The sequence below is a fragment of the Penaeus vannamei genome, chromosome 21 (genome assembly GCF_042767895.1).
Source record: "Penaeus vannamei isolate JL-2024 chromosome 21, ASM4276789v1, whole genome shotgun sequence".
NCBI classification, from domain to species: domain Eukaryota; kingdom Metazoa; phylum Arthropoda; class Malacostraca; order Decapoda; family Penaeidae; genus Penaeus; species Penaeus vannamei.
The window spans coordinates 17,030,011-17,057,510 of NC_091569.1; the positions used below are offsets into that span (position 1 = coordinate 17,030,011).

General features: G+C 41.6%; 2 protein-coding genes across 5 annotated transcripts in view; both read left to right on the forward strand.

Annotated features, from left to right (window-relative positions):
* LOC113812031 (M-phase phosphoprotein 8) overlaps positions 1–6,694 on the forward strand; it is a gene marked incomplete in the record, with an annotated part of 61,032 nt that extends 54,338 nt beyond the window's left edge. Inside the window, 4 exon segments of the mRNA XM_070135992.1 lie at positions 3,678–3,756; positions 4,673–4,862; positions 5,010–5,197; positions 5,341–6,694. Coding sequence (XP_069992093.1) covers positions 3,678–3,756; positions 4,673–4,862; positions 5,010–5,197; positions 5,341–5,493 — 610 coding nt within the window.
* A 13,133-nt stretch (positions 6,695–19,827) lies between these two features.
* Positions 19,828–27,500, forward strand: part of Rnmt (RNA guanine-7 methyltransferase) — an 18,800-nt gene continuing 11,127 nt past the window's right edge. Inside the window, exons 1-5 of one of the 4 annotated variants that reach the window (XM_070135993.1) lie at positions 23,301–23,388; positions 23,674–23,735; positions 24,048–24,070; positions 26,717–26,786; positions 26,969–27,189. In XM_070135993.1, the coding sequence (XP_069992094.1) occupies positions 23,693–23,735; positions 24,048–24,070; positions 26,717–26,786; positions 26,969–27,189 (357 nt within the window). In that variant the 5' untranslated portion in view covers positions 23,301–23,388; positions 23,674–23,692. Of the gene's footprint in view, positions 19,942–23,300; positions 23,389–23,656; positions 23,736–24,047; positions 24,071–24,118; positions 24,315–26,716; positions 26,787–26,968; positions 27,190–27,500 lie in introns of those variants that run through there. The other 3 variants (XM_070135994.1, XM_027363897.2, XM_027363899.2) reach the window with 3 other exon arrangements.

Genomic DNA, 27,500 nt, shown 5'->3' on the forward strand with positions numbered 1-27,500 from the left:
ACGGCGCTGGGTGGAACTCCCGCCCAGAGAGAGTGGAAGTGGGCAACTCAGGTCAGGAGCGAACAGGGAAGGTCGCTGAAGGTGTGAGTGGGAAGGCCCCATGCCCTGCTAGGGCGGGCAACCGTCAGGGAGTGTGTGTGTGAGTTATGGTAGGTCGCTCCTAGGCGACCTAGAAGGCGACCCAAGCCGGACAGAGTGGAGTATATTTAGAACAGGCTGCCGGTACAAACATCCGGTACCAACAACAGGCATACGAATACGGTACGCCTTATTAGTAACTCTGTCATCGCTCTGCCACCTATCACCGCCTCGTCCTGGAGGCGCTGAAAATAGCTCCTTCTCGAAGTTGACCTGATGTTCCTACTGCTTCCCCTGCTGCGACATGGATCGGCTGACGACGAGGGTTCACGAAGTACGTCCTCGTTTTCTCCTGATCGGTCCTCGTCGCGTTCCTGTTCTCGGTTGTCCTCGCGCATCTCCTTGTCGGCCTTTTCATCTTCGTCATTGATGCATCCATCCGTCATCGACGTCCACACGTCCTGGAAGGTTTTGCCTAGGTCCTCCTTGACTTCGGTCCGTCCAGTCGTCCTCTTAGTCCTCATCTAGGTGGTACTCAGCTGCATCGTCGTCCACACGTCCTCGCAGATTCGTCCAGGTCCTTCTCGGCTGCGGCTCATAACAAATCCTCGTAGCCTGCGTGTCTGGGTCTACTGGGTAGGGGCGTCCTTTCATCTGAGGGCGGCTTACTCCTGCGCTGGGGAGCTCCTGGAGTTTAACCGATCTACGGGCGTCCAGGCAGGCGGCTTTTCATAGCATCACGGGCCTGCTCTGACGAGTTCCTGGTTCTTCACTGGATCTACGGGAATACTGACAGGTGGCACCCGTCCACTTGATCTGGGCGGCTTAATACCTGCAATTTCCCGAGTCCTTGTCCTTCGGCCTGCGGCGATCTTTTGGCGATGTTTGTCTCACGGCATTGCAAGGTGATCGTGCTTAGTTAGATACCCTTTGGTGCCGTGTCGGATATACACATCCATTATATACATGAACCAGTTCATACATGTAAGGGCCAAGATAGTAAGAGAAAAAGAAAAAAACAACAGAGAGGGAGGGATGTTATTTAAGTGCTGTTAGCCATTATTTTTATGCTAATTTGCCGTTTTTGATGTGGTTATTTCATTTATTTTCGTTTTTTTCACTTTGTATTTTTCAGGAAGAAAAATAAATGAGGGAGAGGAGAGTAGCAGTTCTCACAAACTTGCTTGAGCTACTAACCATCTCAGATAGATATGAGAATAGATAAGGGAAATGACATCGGCATCCGCAAGGATAACTTGAACCGATTGTCATTTCATAGAGAAGAAAAATATGTATTGTGCATCATTTCCACTAATCACGATCAGCAACGTCACAAGGCAAAGAATAGCCTTAGACTACGACACAACAAATCCTATAGATGAAGATTTGATTTAACAGTGTCTGTTGAACTGTGTGGAAGAGTGTGAGAAATGATTGCGTGTATATTTACTCATCACAGCAATATTTATGCATTAACCCCAATTATTTCATCGTACTTAAACAAGTTAGAGCTAGTTTTCATTGACAGAGGGTCCCTTATGCCCAGATTATCTGAACGAATGAAGTGACTATATGAGACTCGAATTTCATCGTTAGTCTTACTCTACAATCTGTGAATGGCGCACGCAGATAACTACGAATCACACGATTGTCGGAATTTTCCGGACATGCCACCGGTAATGAGGCGAGACGGATGTGTTTACTTAGCGAATCATTTCAAGCTTTAAACCCTAGGCCTTTCCTAATCAGACATTAATACAGGTCACACCGACTCAATATGCCGAACGAATGAGTTATGCTTCACTTTCATTATACTTATTGCACGATGAAAGGGGAAGATTGTTACGCTTTATTCATTAAAATGAATTTAGAAATATTTGCGATCAGGCTATTATTCTTTGCACCAAAGAATTGTCACTGAATAGCGTTGAAGGCCTAATTACAGGATCCCTCCAAGCCCAAGACGGAAGAGAAAGTGAGGTCGAGGGGGGGGGGGGGGCTGTTTACTACAGAGAAATAAATTATATGTTCGTGAGTGCGAAATAACGAAATCAGTCAGAGAATAAAATGAACTAAAGAGTCCAACAATGAGTGAAATTCAATCAATTAACTAAATTTGTACAAGAAGAGAAGGAATACACAGAATTCGTGAATGATCGCGAATTACAAAAAGAAAATTCTCAGCTTGAGAGAAAATCATGAACTTGAGTTGAATTTTGTTGTCATTCAAACAATATAAATAAATCTGTAAATGCGAGAAAATTAATTATTTAAAGAACGATATTTCATGTGTTTGCATCCAGACCTGACACATCCTGAGGAAGTGTCTTCCGGTCCCGTTGATTGACAGACGGTGAGTGTTGCCATTATGCTGTTAAGTTTTCACTATTAGCACTTTCCACCAGCAAAACCATCGTGGAATGGTTTGCTTAACACGTGTATGGGAGAAGAAGAAAGGAACAAGAAAAGAATTTGAACCACACATGTACTCAGGTGGTTTTGGATCCTTGTTCTTCATATCGCGATGTTTTTATAGGCGACCGGTCCTAGTTCTTCAGAATTCTTAGTTCATGCTTCAAGCCGAAAGGTTAAAGGAATCCCACCGCTGCCACCAGAATATAAGAGTGTCTAACACCTCTTGTTTTATAGTGTAGTTTGAATTACAGGTGTCGTCAGGGATTCACTTTATGGCTGTTCTCTTTATTGCTAAGAGTTACATCACATACACAAGAATAACGATACACAAAGAATAGCGCTAGGTGGAACTCCCGCACGGAGGGAGTGGTCGCTGAAGGTGTGAATGGGAAAGCCCCATGCCCTGCTTGGGTGGGCGACTGTCAGGGAGTGTGTGTGTGAGTTATGGTAGGTCGCTTCTAGGTCAGTTCTGTCTTCTGACCCCTGGTGACCTAGAAGGCGACCTGAGCCGGACAGAGTAGAGTATATTTAGAACAGGCTGCCGGTACCAACAACAGGGGTACAAATACGGTACGCTTTATTAGTAACTCCTTCATCGCTCTGCCACCTACCCCCGCCTCATCCTCGGGGCGCTGAAAATAGCACCTCAAAGTTGACCTGATGTTCCTACTGCTTCCCCTGCTGAGATATGGATCGGCTGACGATGAGGGTTCACGGCGTACGTCCTTGTTTTTGCCTGATCGGTCCTCGCCGTGTTCCTGTTCTCGGTTGTCCTCGCGCATCTCGTTCTCGGCCTTTTCATCTTGGTCCTTGGTGCATCCATCCGTCATCGACATCCACACGTCCTCAAAGGTTTCGCCTAGATCCATATTCGTACCGTATTTGTACGCCTTATTAGTATCTCCTTCAGTCTGTGTGTGTGTGATTGTGTGATTGTGTGTGTGTGTGATTGTGTGTGTGTGTGTGTGTGTGTGTGTGCGTGCGTGCGTGCGTGCGTGCGTGCGCGCGTGTGCGTGCATGCGGGCGTGCACACTTGTATATATGTATGTATATGTATATATAAAATACTGAGTAAAGAAATTATTTTTATTCTTTTATTTGTATTTGTTCATTAGGAATGTCTTGGTCCTCAGTCATGTATGTTACATTTTGGATAACTAATTTCTTAATTTCATTCTCTTCAGAGGTAAAGATCATAGAACAAAGACTTTTGGTAGTCTGATATCGGGAATAGATTCCCAGAAAGCCTCTTCAAGTAAGCAAGTAAGTACCTTAGAATATATACTTTTACATTTACGATAATTTGATAATTAGAAGTCCCCTCAGAGTTACAGCTTTTCATCTTATTGCCGTCTGGACTCACTTCCCCCTTAAAAGCAAACTTTTAACCCATTGCTGATGGTTACTTGTACTGTTAACTGTAGTTCCTTTTTGTGGCTCCATAAGTGCTCAGCCACCAAAGAGCCAATTATTAGGCCTATGGGACTACACCTGTGTTTTTCTTTCCTTCCGTTTTATTATTTTTTTATGCTATTGATATTGATGTTATTATAATTGACTTTCTTCTTATTATGATATAAAAAATATTAATAGAAATAAGAAATAAAAAGAATATCTGAAAATCAACAAAAATGGTAAACAGATGAGATAGGTAAGACTGCTAATTGACTCCTTGTTGATTAAATGCTTCCACGTGTGAAGGCAAATGATAAACAAGGAGACAAAGATATGGGAAGTATTCTTACCAACTCAGTATATGTGGGTTAATTTGCACATGCTGGCCTACCCATTTTTCTTATATTACAGTAAATGTATCCTAAAATAAAACTTATTTGCTCTCTCATTTTATTATTTTTTAAACAATTAATATATATGATTTAGAAAGATAATGAACTGAGCTTGTATTCCCCAGACAATGAGTTGTAGATAGACTTTGTCATTTATCATTTTATTAATCTACAGTCTCTTTTTTTAAATTTTAGAGTAACTCTTCTCCTATTTCAAGTTCACTTGTTACTCTCTACCACTTTATTATTTTGAGTGATTGTTTACCTCTGTTTTTAATAGTATAGATATTAACTGACAGTTTTGAATTGAATCAGGAAATGGTTATGTCCTACATAGAGATTTTTACAGTTGTTGGGATTTGGGGAAAATCATAATAATGAGGACCTTTCAGCCTGATGTATATAAGAACATCACCGTGAAGATTGAACCTGATAGTGATGTAGAAGATCCCTTTGAAGGAAACAGCATTCTTGCTGGCTTGATTCTCTATGATCCAGAACTTGCAAAGAAAGACCTGGAAGAACAGATGAAGCACACCTTGATTTTAACAAAGGACGAATTTTCTGATGCTGCAGATAAAGGTATTTTTATTGCTTTTGTAGCTTTTTTTGTATTGTTATTTATTACTTGTTTGCAATGTATTTGGTACTATTATTTCTTTAAATACCTGATTATTATCGCTTGATTACCATACTTAATGCATGCAAATTATTTCCAAAACATTACAGGAGACTATGACACAGTGTTTGCTTCAATGCGAAGTGAAAGAATCCCAGATGTAGATTTTACATCTCTATTCCTCAAAGCCTCCCGGCGTGGACAACGAGACCTTGCCCTTCTGCTGTCTACTCATGTCCCAGACCTATTAAAGAAAGATGAATGGGGAGACAATGCTCTAACCATAGCTGCAAAACTGGTAATATTCTCAAAACTTTGATCTGGAGATGTCTTGTATATGGCTCTATTTTTACTGTAAGTAATTGACCTAGCAAACTGAACCAAAATCTAGTTTAGATGTTTATGATTTTTAAGCTTCACATTTACTATTTGATTTTTCAGGGTGATGTTTGCTTTGGCCATTATCTCCTACTACTAGATGTTCCAGTAAATGAATGTAACAGTCTTGGCCACACAGCAAGAGAAATTGCAATAAAGCTTGGTCATACTCATTTCTTAAAGTTTCTGCAGCACTATGAAAGAGGAATAATCTAATGATGTATATTTATGCAGAATTAACGTTTTACATAAACCAACAATTGTTGAAACAACCAGAATTAAAAATACATGGTAACACATGTAAACACATGCAAAAACACACACAGACATACACATGCATGCACCCTCACGCACGCACAATTGCATGCACATATACAATTGTATGCACATGCTTACCAATGCCCTACACGTTTATTTTGAGTGAGACGAGCACACCTACGCACGCATGCATGCATGCATCCTCACGCACCCACAATAGCATGCACATATACAAGAGTATACACACGCTTACCAATGCCCTACACGTTTATTTTGAGTGAGACGAGCACAATTACGCACACACATGCATGCATGCACACACCGACACACACACGCACATGCACAGACACACACAGCACAAACACGCACAGAAACACACAGACACACACACAGACACAAACACAAACACACGCACAGTCACACACACACGCACAGTCACACACACGCACAGACACACACACACGCACAGACACACACACGCACAGACACACACACACACACGCACAGACACAGACACAGACACACGCACACGCACAGACACACACACACACACCTTTATTGTCTATATTTCCATTCATCGGAGTTTAGTGTGTTATTTTGCATTTCCAAGATTACATTTCCTTAGTTCCCTGCCTTACGCATACCATTACTCAGTTGATAGGTAGAACCACTTCCATATAGCCCAGTTAAATCCAAAATTGAAACTTTCTCCCTAGAATTTTTTATTCCCCCACAAACTTAGATGAGGTATTAGCTCTAAAATTCAATAATTTATATTATCAAGTAACTGTCTATATACATATATCTAGGAAATCATGATGTCAAGTATTTTATCTACGTTCTTTACTAGCAAAAAAGGTTTATTAATCCCAAAATAAACTGCAATATGTGACTTTGTTGAAACTTATTTTTTCTGAACAAGACATACAAAAAAAGGGAAAGACAAAACAAAATATTGGCAGCTGCACAGATGGAGCATATGATATAACAATTAACAAAACTCTATTCCTTTGTTTAAAACTAACAAAATGCTAATTTCTCTTATGTCTAAGCAGATGGAAAATTTTGTTATCATGTCATAGACTGTGAACTACTGCCAACTATGTAACATTTCTGCTAAGAACAAAATGCTTCTTAATAAAACAACTCTCAATCATAAGATACCTTTTATTAAACAATCACTCAGATAAAACGTATAAATGATAATGCAACTTCAAGTATTGCCTCAGATTAGCAAATCTGACAGATGAGTTTCAATCCGTCTAAAATTTTATGCATAATTTCCATAGAGTTGACGTGGCCCTAAAATTGTACCCCCCCAATCCCTTGCCCGTTGTTGTCGTGGGGGGGCTTAGGGGACGGAGACTGAGACCCAATGCAGGGATCTCCCCTGCCTAGGGCCTCAGCCCTCGACTCAACTAATTTTGCATGGTCTTTTCCCCCTCCAGCTTCCTGTTTCCATCCCTTCTCCAAACCCTTCTACTATGTACTTCCTAAGGTGTGAGAGCCGTGCTGAGAGGATGAAAGGCTGACCTTGTGCTAGTCCTGAATGGCCTGCAGGAACTATGGGCACGGTACTCCCGACTAATCTAGCCCTTACCTTCAAGAGCATGAGGGTGGACCGTTTATGCCGTTTTATATAATCCAGGTTCCCCATGACCAGTAATGAAAATGTAATCCCATTATTAGAGGCAATGAGGCTAGCCCCTTTATCAAATAGCCCCAACCCAGGCTCTCCTTTGACCACGGCTCCGAACACTAAAACTACTACCCACTCCTCAATGCCTACTAGTGCATTACCCACCCAAGCAGAAAATCAGTCTCAAGAAGACATTCCTACCTACCCAACTTCCTCAAATTCATCAACTCTACCCCCGCAACTTTCATCAAGCAACCAATCCTCCCTTATTACTACCTTGCAGCCTTATTCTCCCATCATTCCGTAATACTCCCTCTTCTACACGTCCCCGACCATCCACCACCACCAACCCTACAGATATCTTAAATACTCTGTTTAGCCCAGCTAAATGGGACCGATTTTTCGTGATCCCTTCTACAGCTCACTCAGGCAACACTCTTCTCGTTCAACAATGTCTCCAAAAACAAGTAGGTAGAGTCCCTTTCTATACCAGACGCGATCGCTCCCGTCTTGTAACAGTCAGATCAGAAACTGAATCTATAGCACTATCAAATTTAACTGATCATTCTGGCAACCCCATTCCTGCAGAAGCTCATCCAACCCTTAATACCTGTACTGGAACTGTCTCTCTCTCCCCAGCAAACTGCCCAGTCGAAACGAAAGATTGGTCAAACTGTGGAGAAGACTTATTAGGATGCCTCAAAGACCAAGATGTGAAATCAGTACATTGCGACACCATTCCTCCTAAAGGTCAACGAAAGAGTCCGACCAATATTGCCAAAATTACCTTCTGTACACATGACCTTCTCTTACTTATCTACATTGGTGGACAATCCCTCCCTGTTCGACCATACCAACCCCCTCCCCGTCAATGTCAAAACTTGGCGCTTTGGACGTCCTGCCAAACATTGCCGTTCCACAGACCGATGCCCCATATGTGCCCAACCTGGTCATAATCGATCGAACTACTCAGCACAAACACGAACATGTGCTAACTGCGGCGGCCCCCATAATGTTTTTTATAGAGGCTGCCCCACTTATAAGTTTGAATCTGAAGTAGCAACTCTCAGATACTAAAATGGTCTCACTTTACGTGAAGCCAGACAGGAAGCACGTCGACAAGGTTTCTCTCATACTCCATACTCAAGTAACATCGTTCGCTCAGCCCCTCCCCCTCCACCCCAAAAGGTCCCCATTTCCACTTCTACATTCTACATCCCTCAGACCAATTCCTTTGCCACTCTAAACCCAGACACCCCAATCTCAACCACAGCTCGTCTCAACTACAGCCCCAACACCAACCCCTCTCCCTCCCCACACTACCCGCAGTAGACAGACTAAACGTTCTAACCCTTCTTCCCCTACAGCACAATCACCTCCACCTACCTATACCTTTGTTCCTGAGACACCAGTCTCCTCTTCCCCCCCTCATAAGAAAACCTTTATCCCACAAAACTCTCCAACCAATTCCATTGCAAAAACAATTACCTTCTCACAAAACTCTCCAACAAACTCCACTGCAGAAACAATGGATGACATTCAAAGCTATATGCTTGAGACACAAGAACCCGTAACTCATGCTCCTTCCACACTTGAAGTGGTTGCCGATATTCATACCCCACCTACTAATATTCCCCCTACACCCCTTCCTCCTAATCCCTCCCAAGACAACACATCCCCTTCAACTCCAACTATCCATCCTTCCGATATTCATCCTCCTAACACTAATACTCCCTCCACATCTACTCCCTCCCAACATAACCCACCCCCTTCAACCCCAACTATAGGCACATTCTCCTTCCCTCCATCTCCTCTATCCTTTGCACTCCCTCCCGGATACACACGAGAATCACTCATGTCACAATAATGCCCTTCTCCAGATTCCCTACCTCCTAATATCCCTCCTTTACACCCCCTAGCTCCTTCCCCTTCAAATTCCCCAACACGTACTTGCGTTATCATTCGTAAATCAACTAGGATATAGCTCTCCTACATTGGAATATTCGCGGTTTCCGCTCTCATAGATCAGACCTACGTCATATCCTTGCTTCTTATAATCCATCTATTATCTGCCTCCAAGAGACTTTCCTCACACACCCTCCTATTCCAATTCCCAATTACCATTTTATCTCTTCCCCACACTCCCTTTATGTCTCGTCTATACTTATCCATCATGAAACACCTTATGTCATACCTCCCATACAAACTTCTGTCCCGTGCACAGCTATTCGCATCTTTCTTCGCCGCTGGATCACAGTGATTTCAGTCTACTTCTCCCCATCACATCCCATTGACTTTACTGCCTTTGAGACTCTTATTTCCCAACTCCAACCACCTTTCCTCGTAGTTGGTGATTTCAACTGCCGCCACACTCTGTGGGGTGACTCTACCACCAACTCCCGAGGCCGATCTCTAGAACGCTTCCTCTTCACAAATAACCTAATTATTCTTAATTCAGATCGCCCCACACACTTTAACATGCGCACACAATCCTTTTCATGACTTGACCTCTCTCTATGCTCTCCTACTTTACATCTAGATTTCCATTGGTTAGTTCTAGACCACTTCCCCTATAGTGACCACTTCCCAACACCTTTCTCCTACTTCATATGTACCACTTCCTAATCCTCCATGCTGGTGCTTTGATAGAGCTGACTGGCATACTTTCACTTCACTCTCTACTATACCTATCCCTCCACCCCCCTTACCGTCCATTTCAGATATGCTACATTGTTTTACTACCACGATCCTAAGAGCTGCCTATACAACCATTCCTCGAACTTCAAGACCTTATACCTCTAAATGTGTTCCATGGTGGAATTCTGATTGCACCAAAGCGCTTCGCTTAAAACGAGCAGCCTGGAACAGCTATCGCTACAAACGAGGCACCCCTCACCAGCTATCAGCCCTTATTTCATTTAAAAGAGCATCTGCCCATCTTCGCCGTATAATTAAAAACAGCAAATTTAATAGCTGGCAAAATTATGTTTCCTCAATTACATTTCAGCTGTTTGGCGACGGATCCATAAATTATCAGGCAAATATCCCCCCCATCCTACATCCGTCCTCCATATTCGAGATATTCTCATCTCTGAGCCTGTTGAAGTAGCTAATGAACTGGGCAACCATTTCAGCTAGGTCAGTAGTGGCTCTCACCTTTCCCCACACTTTTCTTCCATTAAAGCCATCAAGGAACACACCCCTATTACCTTCACCCTATCCTCTGATGAGTCCTATAATGCTCCTTTTTCTTCTTCTGAACTCAACGATGCATTACAGTCGTGCCGCAACACTCATGAAGGCCCTGATGGTATTCACTATCGTATGCTCCGACACCTCCCATCTTCCTCTCTATCATTCCTTTTAACTATTTTCAACCACATATGGACGTCAGGAAATTTTCCTTCTCATTGGCGAGATGCTCTTATCCTACCTTTCTTAAAACCCAATAAATCAGGTACCCTACCCCAAGATTACCGCCCCATAGCTCTAACTAGCTGCTTGTGCAAACTACTAGAACGAATGGTAAACTTCCGTTTAATGTGGTACCTTGAATCTCATAATCTCCTTTCCCCTTCCCAGTTTGGTTTCCGACGTGCCCGAAGTACAGCAGACCCACTTGCCCATTCCGAGACATCGGCATTTGCACGCCATGAATCCATATTAGCCATATTCTTTGATCTAGAAAAAGCATATGACACCACATGGCGATACCATATCCTCCAACAATTGTCCTCCCTAGGTTTACGTGGAAACATGGGCGTTTTCATTAAATCCTTCCTTTCTAAACGTACTTTCCAGGTCAAGATTGCCTCTTCCACGTCATCATCCTTTCCTCAATTCGAAAGCGTCCCACAAGGAAGTGTGCTTAATACCACTTTATTCCTTCTTGCTGTAAATGACATAGTCTCAGTCCTACCACCAGGAGCCCGAGCATCACTGTATGTTGATGACATAACCATCTATGCATCTGGCACATCCATACCAGATCTCTGTCAATTCCTTCATTCTGCAATAACATCAGTAACTTCTTGGGCCACCAACCATGGCTTTCGCTTCTCTACCTCTAAATCTTTCCCCATCCTTTTCTCTTGCTCACGTACGGTCCCCAAACCCCCACTCCAATACCGTTCTTCTGGCAAATTCCTAGGCGTTATATTTGATTCCAAATTGTCCTGGCGAGACCATATCTTGTACATCAAAGAAAAAGCTCATCTGCCTCAACCTCTCTTCTTGCTCACCTTGATACAATCCACCACAGCGGTCTCCGCTTAGCCCTAGGCGCCTTCCGCTCCTCTCCAGTTGAGAGCCTATATACTGAATCAGGCATGCCGTCCCTCTCTCGACGTCGAGCCCTTCTCTCTCTCCGATGCTATGCTCGATTTCACCAATTTTCCCTTACCAAACTAACTATTCCACAATCCTTGCTTCATACCTTTACCTCTTCTCCACGTTTACCAACTCCTCTCCCCGTACAAATGGATACCCTCCTCTCCCATTACCCCTTCCCTCATCTCCGACTGTCTGTCCATTCCATTCCTCCATGGCTTATCCCTAACCCCTGTATTTGCTCCTCAGTTTTCCCTGACCCACCAAAATCAGATATTCCCCCCTCTATTCTTCTCACTCATTTCCTTGACCATGTCTCCATTCATTCCTCCAGCATTCATGTTTACACTGACGGTTCCAAATCCATCTCAGGAGCTGGATTCGCAGTAACATTCCCAAATGGCACTTTCAAATACACCCTCCCTCCTGAATCTAGTGTCCTTACTACAGAACTATATGCACTCCTTTTTGCCTTAAGACGCATATACTCATCCACCTCTTCCTCTTTTACTATTTTTACCGACTCCCGTAACTCTTTAACCCCCATAAAATCTATGCACTCGACCAATCGCCTTGTCTGTAAGATTCAGAACTGGTTGTTCTATCTATCCACACGTCACAAATCTGTCAGATTTTGCTGGGTACCCAGCTATGTTGGAATCCCTGGAAATGAACAGGCAGATGCTCTTGCACGCTATGCCGCAATGTCCACATCACCTCAACAACGCTTCTCGCATATTCCAGCTACGGATTACTACCCCCACTTTAAGACCTTCTTGTATACCCGATGGCAATCTTTTTCGTCAAGACTCCACAACAATGTTACATACCGTAAAACTATCAATCTCCTCTTGGTCAGCTCCATTTCGCAAAAACAGACGCTGGGAGACGGCCCTCGCACGATTACGTTTTGGCCTCACTCGCCTAACACATGCCTATCTGATGTCACGCTCAGACCCGCCCTTATGTCCTCTATGTAACGTCCCTCTTTCAGTCCCACACATTCTCTTGTCCTGTCCACGCTTTAATACAGCACGTACCTCTGCTTTTCCACACCTATCCTCCCTGCACTCAAGGGACCCCATTATACTGCTTCCACCTCAACAAAGCTTATGAGAACTATTTTTGGCCCAAGTTCCGGTCGTTCACGTTTTGTCACAGTTACAAAGCGTGAACCTTTAATCTGTAATCCGAAAGGAGACCGAGTGCTGCACTACACCAAGCCACAAGAACTCTTGGATAAACCCTCGGCCCTCAGAGATGACACTATCAAAAATCGTTAGCTTTAATGCTGAAGGACTTTCAGCGGCAAAATTAGAGATCCTCTGAACTCTGAATACTGGTATTTTGTGTTTGGAAGAGAAACATTGCAATCCACGGCCAAAAAATATTCCTGGCATGAAGCTTGTTATCCACCAACCAAACCCTGTATATATAGTAGTGCTATATATACAAGAGATCCATCGAACAGTCAGAGCTGTATTAATCACTACGGTGATTGAATCGAAATCCTTCTAGTCAAAACCGAACACCTCATTATCACGTCAGTTTATAAACCTCTTCCAGCACCATTTGTCTGGCCAGCAAACCACAACCTGAAATGCAGAAAAAGCCTGCCTGGTTATCGGTGATTTTAATTGTCACAGTACCACCTGAGTCTACAGCCAGACAAACAAGGACGGTGAAGAAGTGGAACTTTGGACTATGAATCAATATCTCACCCTCTTTCTTGAGTGCTAGATGGAGAAGAGGATACAACCCTGATTTAGCTTTTGCCTCATCCAAACTTTTCAACAACTTTGTGAAATCCATCATGAAACCAATCCCAAAATCCCAACATAGACTTGTGCTAATAGAGATCAAACCTGTTCTAAGACCAGCTGAAAGCAAACCAACACCTAAATTCAATTTTCGAAAGGCAAATCGGGAAAAATTTACAACTGAACTAGATACCAAAATAACTAGCATTAACCAATTTCCTGAAGATTATTAACATTTCTAAAAACTTGTCTGGAGTGTTGCAACAATGAACATCCCAAGAGGGCATAAAAGGCAGTATGTACCTTGTCTCAACAACCAAAGTAAGATGCACCAGGAATACCAACAGGCATATAATCCGTTCTCAAAAAACACCAAGGAACTAGGCGAATCACTGCTCAATATGATTACCACAGAAAAAAGGACAGACGGCAGGAATAAATAACCGGAATAGAAATGACCCACACTATTAAAAAGGCCTGGAAAAGTATTTGGAAACTACACATGAGAATAATACCAACAAAAATGTTGCTGCAGTTACTCTGGACGAAGTTGCTCACCAACTACTTTTAAACAACAAACCCAAAACTAAGGAAAGGGGACACAAAAAGAACATGGATGTTGAAATGACCAACTATATGAACAATAGTGAAGAACAATTCTTCCCATTTTCGACAGAGGAACTGGATGCAGGCATAAAAACCATTAAACTTGGCAAAACATCTCGATGAGACAGCATCACAGTAGAGATGATACATTTTTTTTGGTCCTAAAACTCTTCAGTGGCTCCTTGAGTTGCTGAACACCTGTTTAACAACTATAAAGATACCAAAAATATGGAAAGCCAAAGTCGTAGCCATCCTAAAACCGGAAAAAAACATCCCCTAAGAGCTACAGACCAATCTCTCTAGTGTTGTCTGTATAAGCTGTATGGACGCTTGATTATGACCCAAATTCTGCCCACAGTGGATGACCAACTGTCCCACGACCATGCCAGGTCCTAAACCTCACACAATACACAGAAGATGGCTTTGAAAAATAATTGAAAACTGGAGCAGTCTTCGTTTACCTCACTGCGACATATTTCACGGTGAACCACAGGGCCCTCCTATCTGAGGTAGCCAATTTAGTGAAACAATCAACTGTTGTTCAGTTGTCCTGAACAATCGGAGGTTTGTAGAGATGAACAGCAAAAAAAAAAAAAAGCAGGTGGGGGCTACAAAGGAACGGATTGCTACAGGGATCGGTGTTGGCTCCAGTGTCATCTAACATTTACACCAAAGCCCAGCCATAATTCCAGAACATCCACAAATTTATCTATGAAGACGATCTTTGCATAGCAATGGAAGCAAAATCCTTCCATGCCATCGAAACCAGCCTCCCAGATGCACTGCATACTCTATGAACCTACTACAAACTGTTCTTAAATGCCAACCCAGGAAAACTCCAAGTCTGCAGAAAGAATGCCTCAGGGTCACTTGGGAAAACAAAACACTTGAAAACACCGAGTATCCTGTATATCTGGGTGTGACTCTGGATTGGATATTGTCTTTCAGAGGGCATACAAGGAAACAGAGCAAAAGTTGCAACTCGAAACAGCCTATTACAAAAGCTTGTAAACTCCTCATGGGGAACCGACCCACAAACCCTAAAAACAACCGCCATGGCATTGTGCTACTCAACCGCCGAATATTGTAACCCTGTGTGGTCACGGTCCTGCCATCAGCCGTGGACACAGAACTAAACCGGACATCACTGGCCCTATATAGCCTTGCAAGCATTGTGTCACTCTCCATCAGACGTGACGTCATCACCAAGCAAGAGTGGGACAAGCAATTGACAACCGACACCCACTGTATGGTCACCAGGAAGTGCGTCAAAGGTTTGTCTCACACAAGAGCTTCGCCACAGTTACTGGGCTACAAGGACGCACACCAGCTCAATATCGGCATGAGCAGTGGATGGAAATTAGTAACATCCTACCACATGGGCCACTCCCCCCACTATCTGAAATTTCCCGAATGGAAAATCGTTCAATAGGAAAGAGTGGGTAACACGCAGATAGATTGGGCCCAAGCTGCTCCAACCAAGATCTGGAAGCAAATGAAAGGTCCCACCAGTGGTGCAGTGACAAGATATGATGATTCGATTTACATGCACCATCTACCCAAACTGACCTCACAGGTAAACTGTTCCTACCCACCCTCACTCCTCTCTTAATGCCTGCACTGAAAATGTTTCTGACTGATTGCTCTGTCTCCAGCAAAGACTGGCCAGACTGTGAAAATGACCTGCATGCTTGCCACGTCGACTATGATGCAATGGCAAAAGCTACACTGTACCTCTTAGAGGCCAGTGTAAGGTCTACATCAATATTGATAAGATTAGCCAGGAGACAACCTCACCCATGAAGATAATTTTGGTGGAGCATCTTGCCCTGTCTGACCATATCGACCCTTTCCCGTCAGTTTCAGAAATGTTGGCTGCCCAGCTAAACACCATTGCTGCCCACTGTCTTCTTTGTGCCCAACCTAGTCATGATTGATCAAACTTCTCATAGTCACACTTATGTGCCAACGATGGTGGTCCCCATGATGTATTTTACAGGTGTTGCCCTACCTACAAGTTTGAGTTTGAGGCTGCAACACTCAGATTTAAACTTAGCCTCAACTTTACGCGAGGTCAGACAGGAAGCACGACGACGAATTTTTTTCTCTCTACCTACTACAAAACTGTCCTTTGCTCTGCTCCTCTTCCATCTTCTCAATATGTCTGTAGCTCTTCCTACTTCCCCAAACTATCATGCCTCTACTACCTCTCCCCCAATCAAATTCCTTGCCCAATCTCAACTTCAATGGTTTGAAGCATAGGGCGCTAAAGGTTAGCACATATCACGGTATGCTTTATGGCGCAGCTGTAACGTGCTGGTTTAGCAATCTTGCGGACCTGCGTTCAGTCCAGCGCACTACCAGTGGATGGTAACCCGGCCATTTCTTGCAAATAGGGGGAAATTTGGGCAAAATAAAACAGTATGTCAAAGCAAAGAATATCCATTTTAACAAATGGAATTAAAAGTTAAATCTTTAAATCGTGTGTCTGGTATGTTTGTCGTGTATTTTGGTTTGGTTAAGTCGATTTGGTTTCTGATTTTGTACCTAATTGTTAGTCTGTGTGCTTGTCTGGATATTGAGAGGATGTCCATGTGTTAATTGTCTTATTTGTGTTGTGATGCCAGTGATCTGGGATCCGCATGATCCTTTGGTTCGGAATCCGTATTGTGTCTATTAATATGTTGTTTACGTCAACATGATTCATTACGTGATTGTGTATGATGTGTTCGAAGATTTTGGAGATGATGAAGGTGAGAGAGATAGGGCAATGATAGGATGCGTCAATCCGGTCACCTGCTTTGAAAATAGGGGTGACGTCAGTACAAAGCCGGTCGGATGGGAGAGAGGATGTTCTTAGGGACTGAGTGCCAGGATTTAAGGATTTTGTCAGGACCATTTGATTTGTTGGTGTCTAGAGATTCGAGATTCTGTCCTTATGTCAAGAGTCGGGATGGATGGGTAGATGCTACATGGCATGCTTGGTGTAGTAGATTTTTTGTGTGAAGATGGAGTACAACTGTGTTGAGTTCTGGTTTGGTGACGAGTATCATTGTAGTCTATTAGTGCAGCTATGTTAGTGGTGTCCTGTCTGCGCATCTTGAAAATCTTAAAGAAGTGTTATGGGTTGTTCCTTACATTGTCTGTGAGGTATTTATTGATATAATTGTGCTCGACCTTTTTTATGTTTTTGGTGAATGTTTTCCGGTGTCTTGTATGATTGCGTAAGTCCGTTTTTTCGGTGTTGTCTGCGTAAGTCCCTGAAGAACCAGGGAAGTGTGTCTGCTAGGTGTTTTATGTGGTATGCGAGTGTTGATGGAAACGTGTATTGAGTGTTTCAGGCTATTCCAGTTATCATGAAGTGGTCGAGAGTAAGGGTAAAAAAATAGAGAGTTGTCTCTACAAGTCATCATGTCTGGTATGATCGAGTCTGTTGGCTCTAGAGAAGAGCAAAATAGGTCCTCGTCTGCGTTTCTGTCTGGTCGGCCGAAGATTTGCATCAACAAGAACTCTGTGTTGTTCATGTGTAGTGAGTTGTTAGTGAGGAAGATGTAACATGTGGGTAATGGTTGAAGGGCCTTCGTTGCCAGCGGGGCGTGTGGTGATTTGTGTTTGCGTTGGTTTAAGTACTGTTTGTGAGAGTGAAAATGTATTCATGATGTCTCTGAAGGTATCGTGTAATTGGCGCCTGTTTGTGTGAGGGATGATGGGGTTTGGGGTGCATTAATGGGGTCAAGAGAGGATGAAGTCCAGATGATGTCAGGGAGGTTGAAGTCACCTGCAATCCAAATGTGTTTATCTGGTGTGATGCGTGAGACAGATGCGTGAAGGTTTTGTAAGTATTCTGTGTTGGAAAATAGGGGTCTGTAGAAGGCTGCAGGAAAACGTGAGTTACAGTTCGAAATTTGTCGTTAGATCCAGGTGATTTCACAGTCTGTGTCGAGGTCAGGCCAATCTAAATCCAGATACTCTAGTCTCTACCACTTCCCCAATGCCTACTTTACTTGTCGCACCGGCAATCTAAATGTTCCACCCCATCTGCCACAGCCTCTCATACACTCACCTCTTCCGCTGGTCTTCGGACATCTATCCTCTCTTCTCCTCATAAGAAAACCTTTGTATCTCTGACCTCCCCACCCAACTCCCTCCAGACTCTTAAAGACACAAAACTTCCTAAGCATGATCAAAGAGAATGCTCAACTCCCTCATCCACACTCCAATCGATTCCTATTCCCTCTACTTTAAAGTACCTGCCGATAGTCATCCTCCTCCTCAGGTTCCCCTTACACTTCTTCCTCCCACTCTCCCAGCACACCCCATCCTCCCTCTCTCTCCCCTGTATCATTCCCTCTTTCCCCATTACCCTTACTTAATTCCCTAATGTCGTAACAGTGTCCTTCCCCTACTGACATTCTTCCTGACACTTCACCCCCTTCCCCTTGTTATCTTATCTCATTTCCTGGATTCTTTGACTTCTCCAAATACCATTTTACCCTTATTAATCATTGATTATTTCATAATGGCTCTTTTGCAGTTTTCATCATATATCTAATCGCCTTATGACCTTAATCCCTTCCCCTTTTTCTCATCCCCGCCTTACTTCATTTGCTCTTCCCTCTTTACCTTTTTCAATCCCATACTATCCTATACCGCTGGACAATCTTTGACATCTAACACATTTTATCCTAATCGTTAACTGATATTAACTCTCCGCCACAATACTTTATCACAGTACTATATGACCTTTGATGTCTATTACATTTATTTGTTTTAACCATCAACCATTGTTGTCCAGCTCTCACTCCATTTTTAAACAGCTGCTCAAGGAAATAGGAAAAGAGAGCAGGGTCACTGAACCAAATGGCAAAGACATCGTCAATGTATCTCAGCCAAACTAAAGGACAAAGGTGAGTGGAAGGAAGAAGCCAAGATTTAAAGTATTACATGAGCAGGTTAATTACGACCAGAGACAAAGGAAAACCAATGACACCACTAAAGGTCTGGGGACAGATGCACCCCTCGAAGGAAGAGGAGTCAATGTCCACCGACTAAGCATGTTCTGCAAGCAGTAGTAGAGCCCGTCACACAATACTGTCAGGCAAACCAGTAACATACCCGTGCCAGTAACAGGAAAATCACTTGTGTTAACATCAGTTCCGGCATGGCCCTCAGAATAAGCCTGGGGAGGACACGCCTAATAATGTAGACCCCCACCCCCACCCAATCCCATGCCCGTTGTTTTCGGGGAGGGGGGGGGGGTAGGAGACGTGGACTGCCTTGCAGCACCATGCCTTGGACCTCAGCCTTCGCTTCAACTAATTTTGCATGGTCTTTCCTTCCCCTCCTTTCCATTTCCTTTTCTTCATCCCCTTCCTCTGTCCACATCCTAAAATGTGAGAGCCGTGCTGAAAGGATGAAAGACTGGCTCAATCTTGAACAACCTTGACATTTCATCTTTACCCTTTTCACTACCATATTAACCAACAGCGCTGTAGACAACCATTGATATCCAACATCTTTTGTCCTAATTGTAAACTTATTTGCAACCGCTTTGCCACAATACTGTATCATAATTCTGTATGACCTTTTTTTACCTGTTAGCTTCGCCCCTAAGCCTTGCCCTATTGCTATATTTTGTATACGTCGGTAATGACCTTAAATGTTGGCGCGGCAGAATTTTGTCAGTAAATGAATAAATCATGTAGATGCGAATTACTCGACACGCAGACGTATGAAATGGAGGAAGAGATGCCTTCACAAGAGTAATTTATTTGAAGGTGGTGTCTGTTTAACATTCATTTAAAACTGGAAAGATTTAATGAAAGGGGTCTTGTAATACTTTGTAGAGCATTCTTTGTGGCGACTTCCCTTTAAAGTGTAAAGTCCATGGGGTTTTCGTACAGTGAGCTAGCTAGCAAACAAGCGTTTAGTCTGGAGGAGGAAACTTACTTGTGTCCATCAGAGACCGCTTACGTCAGGCCCCTACGTGCCCAGAACACCCAGGGGAAATGGCGTGTCGTTGTCAACAATTTCGATGCCCATTATCAGACTCTCACTCAGACTACATTATCAGTACGTCAAGTTGTATTGCACATCATACGAAAGGTCTCCAGACTTCATCAAAGGCTTTGCTGATATCCATTGTAATAAATAATGTTCAAGCAGTGTTCTGTAGGTTCTACATGAATTAAAGCCGTTGTTTAGGTCTGCCATTAGTGGTAGTCGTAGCCGCTTTCTGTAGGACACCTGAATGTGTAGTGTGTGATGAAGTCTCGTGACTAGAGTGGTGCTTAACAATGCAGTTGGTGTTTGAAAAGTAGTTTCATTTGTGGCTGAAACAAATGATCTTACCAAGTGCCTAAATGGTGGATATTCTCAAAGTCGGCATGGAAAAGCGTATTATATATCGTTGCCTTTAGGGATGTGATGTTTCTGTTTGTGAGATGTTGAAATCTTGTAGTGTGATCACTGCTTGTGATTAGACGTTGATGTGGACTTCATCTAGTTTTTGCACTTATAGTTGGTTGTAGTTTGGTACGGTAGCGAAATGAGTCTGAATATGCGCGTTGTGATGATAGGTTGGTGTTCAGAAGGTAGGTCACTGAACCTTCCCCACATGGTTGTAATTGCGAGGGGGGTTTATGATTGTGATAATTTGTGTTGTATTCTGAGTTTTTTTTATGTGTGTTAGTGAGCGTATCGAAGTGTTTTATGGCACTGTGTATATGTGATGCGCATATGACCACACCATCTTCACTGTGTCTTGCTTATTATGTTCAACAGTGCAGTAGAGCACGTTAGGAGTTATGTTTGTGGGCGACACAATGTGTGTTTGTGTGTGTGTGCATGCGTGTAACTTTCTATATTTTGTGCGAATCCCATTAATGTTATACTGCAAGATGTAAAGTAACTGCCTGGACTAGTGTTCATATTGTGTTTGTGCAGGCATCAGATGAGGATGAAGATGGTGTTTGGTTGCGTTGTCTGGTGTTGGAATTTTTGTTTTGTTTGAGAGAGATTGCGAGTAAAAGGTTTTGATTACAGGTCTTGTATCACTTTAGCAGAATTTGAACTTGGAAAGAAATATTCTTACGAACATGTGAAAGAGGCGTTTTTGCGTCCGACGTTGGGTGATGCAGTTTCTATTCGCTAATAACCTAGTATTTATAAATAATGAAAAAAATATTCACATAAGCCATCCAAATGTCAGAATATATCGGTCAAGACCATCAGTTCCCAATGCAGCACAGAAACCTGCTGTTAGGCAAACGAACAATTTACCTTTTACTATACTGTTACTCCTTGTCTCTCTAAATCGAGAATATATCTGCTATTCTATGAAATAAAGAAAAGTCTGAGGAATTCTAGCAACATTCTTCTGTTGATATTGTACTCGATGTTTTGTTATATTTAACCTCATAAAATCGGATATATGGGAATGGGTAGGCCTATATTTTAATTAAGGGATGTTCATTTGTTTTGATAACGCGTCAGAATGAAAGGGCTGCCAATCGGAAGTGTGTGTCATTGTTTTAGAGGTACTTTATATGAATATAGGAGAAAATACTGCGCTTTGTTAAGATGTTTGGGTAGATTTACTTTGCCACCTTGAAGCGGCGCTAGCTTGTCAGCTGTTTTGAAATGTGCGCTCAAACTGTTACCAACCGCCAATTAAATAAACTCCACTCTCGATTTATGCATTAGTTATCTCTTTCCGAGATTGTTAGTGGGAATACTTGTCTATTGCTTTTAAAACCCAAGTATGTATATGCTGTGTGTTATTTTGACATTTCTATGTTCTCCAATGACTGTTATGATTTGTACTTTATAGAAAAACACTTCCACATGTCTGGCATCACTGAACAGGGCCTGCCTGCCTTGGAAAGCGTTTTAAGCAGGGAACGGTACAGTTCTTGGCCTATTGGCAAGACTTCTTGCTCAAACGCTCCCCTGCTTAAAACGCTTTTAATAAGAGGTAAATTGTTCGTCTTATAATGATTTATTATTTTTAAGTAAAACTTTTTATTCCCATAATCTCAATTATCTCCTTACTTTTTCAGTTAAGACAGGGAAAATTCTTGCCTGAAATCTCGTGCTTTTCTTGCTAACTCAAGCCTTTCGCTTGCTTTCTCAAGCGACCTCCGTAGATGGCTAGACTTGAAGCCTTTTAAGCAGGGAAAGTTCTTGCCTGAAATCTGAAGCGTTTTCCTTGCTAGCTCAAGCATTTCGCTTGCTTTCTCAAGCGACCTCCGTAGATGGCTAGACTTGAAGCCTTTTAAGCAGGGAAAGTTCTTGCCTGAAATCTGAAGCGTTTTCCTTGCTAGCTTAAGCATTTCGCTTGCTTTCTCAAGCGACCTCCGTAGATGGCTAGACTTGCGCTTGCTAAATCAAGCGGTGTACTGTCACCATGGCAACAGTGTCGGTCGCGTACCGTACTGGTCACGATCCTTCGAATGCGGGCGTTGGCCAGGAACTCGGCTTAATATCTTATAAGATATATCATTTTTTCATGGTAATTTTCTTAAAATCATATTCAAAGAAATTTAAATTAACTGAAAACGAAAGTAGATAATGGAGATTATGGGGAAAAAAAATGTTTCAATTATAAATAATAAATTATTATAAGACGAACAATTTACCTCTTATTGTTAAACTCCTCCTCTCTCTAAATCGAGAATATATCAGCTAATCTAAAGAATATTTCAATGAAAAAAGTCTGAGAAATTCTAGCAACATTCTTCTGTTGATATTGTATTCGACAATTTGTTATATTTAACCTCATAAAATCGGATATATGGGAATGGGTAGGCCTATATTTTAATTCAGGGATATTCATTTGTTTTGATAACGCGTCAGAATGAAAGGGCTGTAAATCGGAAGTGTGTGTCATTATTTTAGAGGCACTTTATATGAATATAGGAGAAAATATTGCGCTTTGTTAAGATGTTTGGGTAGATCTACTCTGCCATCTTCATGCGGCGCTAGCTTGTCAATTGTTTTGAATTGCGCGCTCAAACTGTTACCAACCGCCAGTGAAATAAACTTGTGCTCGACTTGTGCATAAGTTATCTCTTTCTGAGATTATTGGTGGGAATACTGCTGTATATTTTGTGGTATGTTGATATTTCTATGCTCATCAAGGACTGTTATGATTTGTACTTTATAAACAGACACTTCCACATGTCTGGCAGCATCATTGAACAGTGCCTGCCTGCCTTGAAAAGCGTTTTAAGCAGGGAACGGTACAGCGCTTGGCCTATCGGCAAGAATTCTTGCCCAAACGCTCCCCTGCTTAAAACGTTTTTAATTTCAATTTCTTTGAATATGATTTTAAGAAAATTACAGGATCAGATACCGTGAAAAAATTATTTCTCTAAGATATTAAGCCGAGTTCCTGGCCAACGCCCGCATTCGAAGGATCGTGACCGGTACGGTACGCGACCGACGCTGTTGCCATGGTGACGGTACACCGCTTGACTTAGCAAGCGCAAGTCTAACCATCTACGGGGGTCGCTTGAGGTAGCAAGGAAAACCCTTGAGATTTTGGCAAGAACTTTCCCTGCTTAAAACACCTCTAATAAAGGTGTTTATAATAATAAGGCGTAATAAGTTAAATTTAAGGTTGTTTATACGAATACATTCTTATCCGACACAGTTTGTAATCTGTGAAACGGCGTAATATTCGAATAAAGCTATTTTTTTAAATAAAATTCGTAATAATGGGGATTCAGAGTCTTTCACAAGAAAAAAAAAAGCAATAGAAAACTACCTTAGACATATATATTTATAATTTTCCTTTTGCAGTAATATTTCACAAAGTGACATGAAAGTCACACTTTGGTGTCGGCATGGAAGTAAATGCAGAGGTGAGATGTGTGATTTTTTGTCCTTGATTTATTAACTTAATTGCCCTCAAAACATATAAATTCAAATGAGAAGAGGTCACACTAAAGGTAATTTCGGTATATGTCGAAATCCTGCCAGCTTTCGTTTAGACGAAAAATAACATATGCAAATGATAGAGCGAGTGATTTTAAGAAACTTCATCTTCTATGAACTTCAACTGCGACTCAATAATAACGAAGTTATTAGACACGCAAGTATCTAATAACTTTGCTTCCAAAAAAACGGAAATTATACCGTATTATTTCGGTTATGAACACATCTCTTGGTTCCAGAGGACGGGAAACTCGACCATAAGGTTACGTTTTTATGCAATAGATGACGAAAGTCACTTCAGTAACCATATGGGACAATAACTACTATCAATTGGCAGACTAATAAACGTCATACTAGTTTACATATATCATTCCACTCCATCATCCGAGGCTATCGGTGTAATCGCGAGAACTACGCAAAACCCGCCACCCCTCACTGTTCATGGTATACCCTGTTCATCCTGATATACTAAAATCGTCTCAGTATACAATGCTGACTATTTCAAGGTTAGTATGCTGCTTCAGTTCCAATACCTTTATAATTGTGTAACGCTCTATCCTACCCTGAATACATGGTGGATTCTTTGTATGCTAGGCGGGGTTGGGGGTGGCAACCCCCCCCTCCCTGGGGGTTACAGGGGGCACAGCCCCTTGCAATGAAAAGTAATGTGAATTGTCCTCATTATTTTCATTGTTGGTTATATTATTAGTGTTGTTTAACCCCACATTTTCCCTGGAACCTTTCATACCCTCCCCTGCTATTGGGGCCAAAGGCGTTTTAAGCAGGGAAAGTTCTTGCCTGAAATCTCAAGCGCTTTTCATTCTAACTCAAGCATTTCGCTTGCTTTCTCAAGCGACCCCCAGTAGATGACTAGTCTTGAGCTTGCTAAATCAAGCGGTGTACCGTCACCATGGCAACAGCGTCGGTCACGTACCGTACTAGTCACGATCCTTCGAATGCGGGCGTTGGCCAGGAACTCGGCTTAATATCTTATCAGAAAAATATTTTTTTTCACAGCATCTGATTCTGTAATTTTCTTTAAGTTATATTTAAAAAAGTTAAATTAACTGAAAACGAAAGGAGATAATGGAGATTATGGAAATGAAAAGTGTTTTACTTATAAATAATAAATCATTATAAGACGAACAATTTACCTCTTACTGTACTGTTACTCCTCGTCTCTCTAAATCGAGAATATATCTGCTATTCTATGAAATAAAGAATATATCAAGTGAAAAAAGTCTGAGGAATTCTAGCAACATTCTTCTGTTGATATTGTATTTGATGATTTGTTATATTTACTCTCATGGTAGTGGTTACGGAGACGGACGCGCGTAGATAGAGAGAAATGGACACCACCATGTTATAGAGCGGAAAAAATAGAGTGGGATGGAACATAGTATAAGTTGCGCCGGACTTATATTTACCGTTAAATGGAAAAAAACGCTAGCTTGTCAGTTGTTTTGAAATGCGCGCTCAAACTGTTACCAACCGCCAATGGAATAAACTCCACTCTTGATTTATGCATTAATTATCTCTCCTAGATTGTTGGTGGGAATACTTGTCTATTGCTTTTAAAACCCAAGTATGTATATGCTGTGTGTTATTTTGACATTTCTATGTTCTCCAATGACTGTTATGTTTTGTACTTTATAGAAAGACACTTCCACATGTCTGGCATCACTGAACAGGGCCTGCCTGCCTTGGAAAGCGTTTTAAACAGGGAACGGTACAGTTCTTGGCCTATGGCAAGAATTCTTGCTCAAGCGTTCCCCAGCTTAAAACGCTTCTAGTTTGTCGCTATAGGGGAGTTAGGTTAAAAACTATATATTTGCATTGTGGACAGTGCTAGGAATCCAATGATACCAAAATCGTTGATGTAGGAGTGGCTGATGTAAGATAGAAAATTACCCTACCCTGCAGTGAATATGTGGCAGATTCCTTGTCTTCCCTTTGCTTAGGGAGTTGGGACAGCAGCCCCATAGGAGAGGGGTTGCAGGGAGCACAGCCCACTGCTTTAGACAATTTAGTGATTGATTCTGTTTACATTGGTCATATTTTATCCCCCAATTTCCCTGGTACCTTTCATGACCTCATCTGCTATTGGGGCCAAAGAAATCACCCTGGGAAAAAAAAGAAGAAAATTAGCCATTTTTCAAAAAATAAATAAAATCCAAAATAAACTGCATAATCATTCTGATTGTTTTGTTTTACAGAACCATCCTTTATCTAGGGAATATAGGAAGCACTTTTTTAAGGAAATATTTTACCAATTATATGTCACTTTTACAAGAAGCACGGAAAAAAAATCACTTCCTACCTTCCCTTAGACATTATTGATCTACAAAAAGAGCCATAATATGTTTATCTTGGACTGAATTTGGATATGCTACAGCATTTGGGGGGGAGGGGGGGATGAATTATGCCTCTGAAATAACACATGTTGAAGTTTTTTTCTCTTTTCATAATCTTTATGGCATGAACAATAAAAGGGAAAAGCATAATCTTCCATAAAAATAATTGTGTCTCATGTACCTGCATTCTGAAGTCTTGTGGAAATTGTTAACATGTAACAATGTCTCAAAAGACCCCTTGGTTAATCTAGAGGATATGGAATTTTAGTAAACAAACATAAAATGCTAATAGCAAGATACTGTATAACATCTTTGCAATTCCCTTCAATTGATCAATTTCCCCCCCAAAAAATTGTAAATATCCTATGAGAACGATTGTTTTGAATATTGAGTCATTTCATCACTCACTTTTGTACAGATAATAATGTTTATTAAGGGAAATGTGTACTTGCAAGCTTCTTTAAGAATGCAAATATATTGTAGTTTTTATTTTGGTTGTATTACAGTACTCAAGTAATCTGGATTTTTTATTTATTTATTCATTCATTTTTTAGGGAGTCATAATGGAGACTCGGGTAAAGTGTGCTAAATATGAAGACAATCACAATGAAGAAAAAGGTCTTGGTAAGTATTTTTTTTTCTGTATTATTTGCAGTATATTGTTTAACACCTTTTCAACTGGAATCACAGAGTATGAAAGATGTTTTTTGGTTTTATGATAATGAATATTCTTTTTTCTTTTCTCTGTATTTGTAGGAAGTAAATAGATATTATACATTGTTATATTGAAGCTAATGTTTTTGCAGGTTCTGTTGTTGCTGACCACTATAATAACATCATGAACAAGGGGGTCAAAGACAGGGCAAAGAGCCGTATCTTTCATATGAGGAATTTCAATAACTGGATCAAAAGCTACCTCATAAACTACTGTCTTGAGCAGATTCGAGAGAGACAGGTAGATGACTACCCAATATCTGTGCTTGACCTTGGCTGTGGAAAAGGTGGTGATCTTCTCAAGTGGCAGAAGGTATGTATAGAATGATGGTAGCATTATGATGATGTTTTTTTGCAATGTTATAATCTGCAACTTTATAAGCATCTGAAAGTTTTTGATTAACCCATAAAGACTACAATTTATCTGACTTGCCTATGTAATTGAATTATAAATTTTGAAGTTTCACCAGTGATGAATTTTAGTCTTTGATATTTCAAGAGATTGATTTTACATAAAGTTTGAATATTTCACTCATATATCAAATCCATGTTGCAAAGTAGACTCAAAGTTATGCATCAAAGTATAAGAATTCTTCATAGAGAATGTGAGGATAGAAGGTTATG